The sequence below is a fragment of the Limulus polyphemus genome, unplaced genomic scaffold (assembly GCF_000517525.1).
Source record: "Limulus polyphemus unplaced genomic scaffold, Limulus_polyphemus-2.1.2 Scaffold5657, whole genome shotgun sequence".
Classification (NCBI taxonomy): domain Eukaryota; kingdom Metazoa; phylum Arthropoda; class Merostomata; order Xiphosura; family Limulidae; genus Limulus; species Limulus polyphemus.
The window spans coordinates 41,456-49,290 of NW_013671267.1; the positions used below are offsets into that span (position 1 = coordinate 41,456).

Here is a 7,835-nt window from a genome sequence, read left to right on the forward strand (position 1 = left end):
AAACATACGTGAATACAACAAGCTTCCTAACAAAGTTGTTTTTATATCCTACGACTTTTGTAATGATATAAAATGATCTAATAAAATGAATCTATATGAAACTCCTGAAACATACGTGAATACAACAAGCTTCCTAACAAAGTTGTTTTTATATCCTACGACTTTTGTAATGATATAAAATGATCTAATAAAACTGAATCTATATGAAACTCCTGAAACATACGTGAATACAACAAGCTTCCTAACAAAGTTGTTTTTATATCCTACGACTTTTGTAATGATATAAAATGATCTAATAAAATGAATCTATATGAAACTCCTGAAACATACGTGAATGCAACAAGCTTCCTATGTTCGAGGTGATAAACAGTTAACACTTGAATTGACCGACTAGTTTTTATTGTAGCAGTGATCTAATGTTAGGAATTTTGAGAACACTATGTGTGGGAAAGGTTATAACGGATTTATGATGTGAACACTACGTGTGGGAAAGGTTATAACGAATTTATTACACTGAAGTTATTTTGTATACACATAACATTATCCCAATAATGAACTATAGATTCTCATAGTGCACACTTCACGTGGCACACTATCAGCTAGCTTTTGTACTTCCCCAACCTTGTGAACCTGATAATAACAAATACATGTTAAGTTCATTTGAAGAGAGGCAACATTTTCACTATACACCACTAAATTCTGTTATTGTAGACTGTGATACTTTATATAAAATCCTGATAACCGTACGTCAGCAGATTTCCACCCATAATATCTCATTGAGAATGAGAATACGAATGACATAACAATTGGTGGTCTATGGCGGCGACTTAACATAACCTTAAACTGTACGTCAAAAGATTTCCAGTGCTCACAATGTATTTTTATGTTTCTAAAAGGATGATTGATTTATGAATTGAGTTGAGATTGGTAGTGGTGGAGGCTGGTACTTCACAAGAGAAGGAGAATTGATAAGCTCATGGAAAATAAGAGGCGAATTCAATCAATGACGTCATGCAGCTGTTTTATTTGTGGGGGACACAGCCAGAAAAGAAAGTATTTTTTATCAGTAGTGGGTTAAACACAAAAATCATAGAAACAACACTAGTGGGGTGTCTTACTTTACACATTATTAAATTTCCATTGTTACTGTAATTAACTTATTGTTTCACATATATATAAATATTTGTAACTTATGTACTCAGATGTTTATGCATGGATTTGGGATTAGTAAAACAATGCTCGGAAAGCACGGGGGCGTGCCTACGGATTTAACTTTCTACTTGTTCTGAAGGGTGGGTGTGAAGAAAATTTTGAAAGATCAAATTATTCCTTGTTGTACATATGTTAGATGCTGTAGATATTGTTCTGAAGGGTGGGTCTGAAGGATCAAATGATTCCTTGTTGTACATATGTTAGATGATGTAGATATTATTCTGAAGGGTGGGTGTGAAGGAAAGTTTGAAAAAATCAAATGATTCATTGTTGTACATATTTTAGATGCAGCAGATATTATTCTGAAGGGTGAGGGTGAAGGAAAGATTGAAGGATCAAATGATTCCTTGTTTTACATATGTTAGATGATGTAGATATTGTTATGAAGGGTCGGTGAGAAAGAAAGTTTAAAGAATCAAATAATTCCTTGTTGTACATATGTTAGATGATGTAGTTATTGTTCCGAAGGGTGGGTGTGAAGGAAAGTTTGAAGGATCAAATCATTTCTTGTTGTACACATGTTAGATGTTGTAGATATTGTTCCGAAGGGTAAGTGTGAAGTAAAATTTTAAGGATCAAATGATCTCCTGTTGTACATAGGTTAGATGCTGTAGATATTGTTCTGAAGAGTGGGTGTGAGGGAAAGTTTGAAGAATGAAATGATTTCTTGTTCTACATATGTTAGACGCTGTAGATATTGTTTTGAAGGCTGGGTGTGAAGGATGAAATGATTCCTTGATGTGCATATGTTATATGCTGTAGATATTATTCTGAAGGGTGGGTTTGAAGGAAAGTTTGAAGGATCAAATGATCCCCTGTTGTACATATGTTAGATATTGTACATATTGTTCTGAAGGGTTGGTGTGAAGGAAAGTTGGAAGGATCAAATGCTTCCTTGTTGTAAATATTTTAAATGCTGTAAATATTGTTCTGAAGGGTAGATGTAAAGGAAAGTTTGAAGGATCAAATGATCCTTTCTTGTACATATGTTAGATGCTTTAGATATTGTTCTGAAAGGGTGGGTCTGACGGATCAAATGATTCATAGTTGTACATATGTTAGATGCTGTAGATATTATTCTGAAGGGTGGGTTTGAAGAATCAAACGATTCCTTGTATATACGTTAGATGCTGTAGATATTGTTCTGAACGGTGGGTGTGAAGGAAAGATTAAAAGATCAATTGATTCCTTGTTGTACATATGTTAGATGCTGTAGATATTGTTCTGAAGAGCGGGTGTGAAGGAACCTTTGAAGGATAAAATGATTCCTTGTTGTACATGTTAGATGTTGTAGATATTGTTCTGAAAGGTGGGTGTGAAGGAAAGTTTGAAGGATCAAATGATCCCTTGTTGTACTTACGTTAGATGCTGTAGATATTGTTATGAAGGGTGGGTGAGAAAGAAAGTTTAAAGAATCAAATAATTCCTTGTTGTACATATGTTAGATGATGTAGTTATTGTTTTGAAGGGTGGGCGTGAAGAATCAAACGATTCTTTGTTGTACATATGTTAGATGCTGTAGATATTGTTCCGAAGGGTGGGTGTGAAGGAAAGTTGGAAGGATCATATCATTACTTGTTGTACATATGTGAAGTGCTGTAGATATTTTTCTGAAGGCTGGGTGTGAAGGATCAAATGATTCATTAATGTGCATATGTTATATGCTGTAGATATTGTTCTGAAGGGTGGGCGTGAAGACAAATGTGAAGGATATATGATTCCTTGTTGTAAATATGTCAGATGTAGTAGATATTGTTCTGAAGGGTGGGCGTGACGGAAAGTTTGAAGGATCAAATCATTCCTTGTTGTACACATGTTATATGCTGTAGATATTGTTCTGAAAAGTGGGTGTGAAGGAAAGTTTGAAGGATCAAATCATTTCTTGTTGTACACATGTTAGATGTTGTAGATATTGTTCCGAAGGGTGGGTGTGAAGTAAAATTTGAAGGATCAAATGATCTCCTGTTGTACATATGTTAGATGCTGTAGATATTGTTGTGAAGAGTGGGTGTGAAGGAAAGTTTGAAGAATCAAATGATTTCTTATTGTACATATTTTAGATGCTGTATATATTGTTTTGAAAGGTGGGTGTTAAGGGAAGTTTGCAGGATCAAATCATTCCTTGTTGTACATATGTTATATGCTCTAGATATTGATTTGAAGGGATGGTGTAAAGGAAAGTTGGAAGGATCAAATGATTCCTTGTTGTACATATGTTAGATGCTGTATATATTGTTCTGAAAGGTGTTTGTATAGGAAAAATTGAAGGATCAAATGATCCTCTGTTGTACATATGTTAGGTGATATAGATATTGTTCCGAAAGGTGGGCGTGAAGGAAAGTTTGAAGGATCAAATGATCCCTTGTTTTACACATGTTAGATGCTATATATATATATTGTTTTGAACTGTGGGTCTAAAGGATGAAATGATTCATTGTTTTACATATGTTAGATGCTGTAGGTATTGTTATGAAGGGTCGGTGAGAAAGAAAGTTTAAAGAATCAAATAATTCCTTGTTGTACATATGTTAGATGATGTAGTTATTGTTCCGAAGGGTGGGTGTGAAGAATCAAACGATTCTTTGTTGTACATATGTTAGATGCTGTAGATATTGTTCCGAAGGGTGGGTGTGAAGGAAAGTTGGAAGGATCAAATCATTACTTGTTGTACATATGTGAAGTGCTGTAGATATTTTTCTGAAGGCTGGGTGTGAAGGATCAAATGATTCATTAATGTGCATATGTTATATGCTGTAGATATTGTTCTGAAGGGTGGGCGTGAAGACAAATGTGAATGATATATGATTCCTTGTTGTACATATGTTAGATGTTGTAGATATTGTTCTGAAGCGTGGATGTGAAGGAAAGTTTGAACGATCAAAGGATTCCCTGTTGTATATATATTAGATGACGTAGTTATTGTTCTGAACGGTGGATGTGAAAGAAAGTTTGAAGGATCAAATCATCCCATGTTGTACATATGTTAGATGCTGTAGATATTGTTCTGAAAGGTGGGTGTGAAGGAAAGTTTGAAGGATCAAATGATCCCTTGTTGTACTTATGTTAGATGCTGTAGATATTGTTCTGAAGGGTGGGTCTGGAGGATCAAATGATTCCTTGTTGTACATATGTTAGATGCTGTAGATATTATTCTGAAGGGTGGGTGTGAAGGGAAAATTTATTCCTTTTTATATATGTTAGATGATGTAGATATTGTTCTGAAGGGTGTCAAGGAAAATTTGAAGGATCAAATTATTCCTTATTGTATATATATTAGATGCCATAGATATATTTCTCATGGGTAGGTGCGAAGGGAAGTTTGCAGGATCAAATGATTCCTTGTTATTCATATGTTATATGCTCTAGATATTGATTTGAAGGGTTGGTGTAAAGGAAAGTTGGAAGGATCAACTGATTCCTTGTTGTACATATGTTAGATGCTGTAGATATTGTTCTGAAAGGTGTTTGTATAGGAAAGATTGAAGGATCAAATGATCCTCTGTTGTACATATGTTAGGTGATGTAGATATTGTTCTTAAGGTTGGGTGTGAAGGATAAATGATTCATTGTTCTACATATATTAGATGCTGTAGATTTTGTTCTGAAGTGTGGGTGTAAAGAATAAATGATTCCTTGTTCTGCATATGTTATATGCTGAAGATATTGTTCTGAATGGTGGGTGTGAAGGATCAAATGATTCCTTGTTCTACATATGTCAGATGCTGTAGATATTGTTCTGAAGGGTGTGTGTGAAGGAAACTTTAAAGGATCAAATGATCCCTTGTTGTATATGTGTTAGATGGTGTAGTTATTGTTCTGAACGGTGGATGGGAAAGAAAGCTGGAAGGATCAAATCACCTCTTGTTGTACATATGTGAAGTGCTGTAGATATTGTTCTGAAGGGTAGGTGTGAAGGTACGTTTTAAGGATAAAACGATTCCTTGTTGTATATATGATAGATGATGTAGATATTGTTCTGAAGGGTGGGTGTGAAGGAAAGATTGAGGATCAAATGATTCCTTGTTGTACATATGTTAGATGCTGTAGATATTGTTCTGAAACGTGTTGTATAGGAAAGATTGAAGTATTAAATGATTCCCTGTTGTACATATGTTATATGATTGAGATACTGTTCTGAAGGGTGGGTGCGAAGAAAAGTCTGACGGATCAAATTATTATTTGTTGTACATGTGTTAGATGCTATAGATATTGTTCTGAAGGGTGGGTGTGAGGGATAAATGCTTCCTTGTTCTATATATGCTAGATACTGTAGATATTGTTCTAAAGGGTAGGGTGGGTGTGAAAGAATGTTTGAAATATCAAGTGATTCCTTGTTGTACATGTGTTAGATGGTGTGGATATTGTTCTGAAGGGTGGGTGTGAAAGATAAATGATCCTTTGTTGTACATATGTTAGATGCTTTAGATGTGTTAGAGTAGGGGGTTCTAATCTTTTTTCGACATTGAAGGACATTAGGCATTGTAAAGGAGGACCTGTACCTCATACAATGAATCTAAATAAATCTTGCTTTGTCTTCAGAATCACACTTTTTCTGTTCTAGTGGTGCAGAGTGTTAACGCAGGCTTCCTGTGGTGCTAGGGTCAAAGGTTAAAAGGAAATATTTCATATGTATTTCGTCTCTTTTACTCTGTCGAAAGCCAACTTAATGTCCGATTTGTAAATCAGTTTAATCATTGCAGACGAACCCTAAATGAAAACCCAAGTTGTTGAAGAGTAAATTAATTTTATTATGAGGTACCTCTAGCAAGATGTGTTGATACAATAAATTAAATCTGTTACATTCTTACTCTGTTGGACATTTTATATCAAGTCACTAAATAATATCTAGTAAGATGAGTTGATACAATAAACTAAACCTGTTACATTCTCACTCTGTTGGGCATTTTATATCAAGTCACTAAATAATATCCAGTAAGATGAGTTGATACAATAAACTAAACCTGTTACATTCTCACTCTGTTGGGCATTTTATATCAAGTCACCGAACAATATCCATTAAGATGAGTTGATACAATAAACTAAACCTGTTAAATTCTCACTCTGTTGGACATTTTATATCAAGTCACCAAATAATATCCAGTAAGATGAGTTGATACAATAAACTAAACCTGTTACATTCTCACTCTGTTGGACATTTTATATCAAGTCACTAAATAATATCCACAAAGATGAGTTGATACAATAAACTAAACCTGTTACATTCTCACTCTGTTGGACATTTTATATCAAGTCACCAAATCATATCCAGTAAGATGAGTTGATACAATAAACTAAACCTGTTACATTCTCACTCTGTTGGACATTTTATATTAAGTCACTAAATAATATCCAGTAAGATTCATTTACTCCATATACACGCTCAGAAAGATTAATCCAGATTCTTTAAATGCGCGAATTCCTCGACTGAACAAATTTAATTAGTTTAATAATTGTGGTGACTTACCTTTTTCAGGCACTCCATCATGTTCTGAAACTGTGAAGAAAAAAGATTGCATTAACTCTTAGAAAAGCTAAGTGAGTATTAGTAACCGAAATGTATGATCTCTGTGTTTCTTTTTCAATAAGTAAACTCCCATGTTGTTGTGTTAACACTAATTGTCTCTATATGAGAACTAGAAGCTCATGTACCAAAGTGTACACTTCCACAGAAACTAATGTGTAGCGAAATTGAAAGAATTATCTAATTATCTTACCAACACGTAAACTCCCGTCCAAGTTAACACTCGATATCGTTTCATTTCCCTTTCACGCCGACTTACAGGTAGGTGTCGGTAGCTGCATGATTGAAGAATTGCTTTGTCCTACCAAAAATTGTTGTAGAAATAAAAATTCGCACTATCTTATGAAACACTAACATCTGTATGGAACTGATTACAAAACCAAAGATCACTTCGTTAAACGAATAGATAGTAGATTAGCTGAAGATGTTTTTTACCTCTGCATGGTGGTATAGTGTATAACTAAAGATCGGATATGTCTTACCTCTGTATGGTGGTATAGTGTATAACTAAAGATCGGATATGTCTTACCTCTGTATGGTGGTATAATGTATAACTAAAGATCGGATATGTCTTACCTCTGTATGGTGGTATAATGTATAACTAAGGATCGGATATGTTTTACCTCTGTATGGTGGTATAGTGTATAACTAAAGATCGGATATGTCTTACCTCTGTATGGTGGTATAGTGTATAACTAAAGATCGGGTATGTCTTACCTCTGTATGGTGGTATGGTGTATAACTAAAGATCGGGTATGTCTTACCTCTGTATGGTGGTATAGTTTATAACTAAAGATCGGGTATGTCTTACCTCTGAATGGTGGTATAATGTATTACCAAAGATCGGGTATGTCTTACCTCTACTTTAAACTTGCCAATTGTGAATGCAAGCTTCTGGCGTGGGATGATCGGCTGTTGAAAACAAAATATCACATTTTGATTCAAACTTTATTTTTTACACAAACCCTATTTTTATTTTAGTAATAGATCATTTTTTGTTGTTGTAAAGTTAAGTTACCTTTTTTTCCCTTTTGTTTATTTTTATTGCATTATTTCAACAGTTTATGCAACCAACCACGCGCTATGAAAAACTAAATGTATG

The 7,835-nt window shown here is 34.4% G+C and overlaps 1 protein-coding gene across 1 annotated transcript in view; it reads right to left on the reverse strand.

The window, feature by feature from the left end:
* The window catches only part of LOC111089243, a 23,293-nt gene that overhangs the window by 1,098 nt on the left and 14,360 nt on the right, over positions 1-7,835 (reverse strand). The window contains exons 2-4 of the mRNA XM_022401387.1: positions 7,592-7,645; positions 6,927-7,034; positions 6,677-6,706 (exon numbers count right to left, since the gene is read on the reverse strand). Coding sequence (XP_022257095.1) covers positions 6,677-6,706; positions 6,927-7,034; positions 7,592-7,645 — 192 coding nt within the window. The remainder of the gene's footprint in view (positions 1-6,676; positions 6,707-6,926; positions 7,035-7,591; positions 7,646-7,835) is intronic.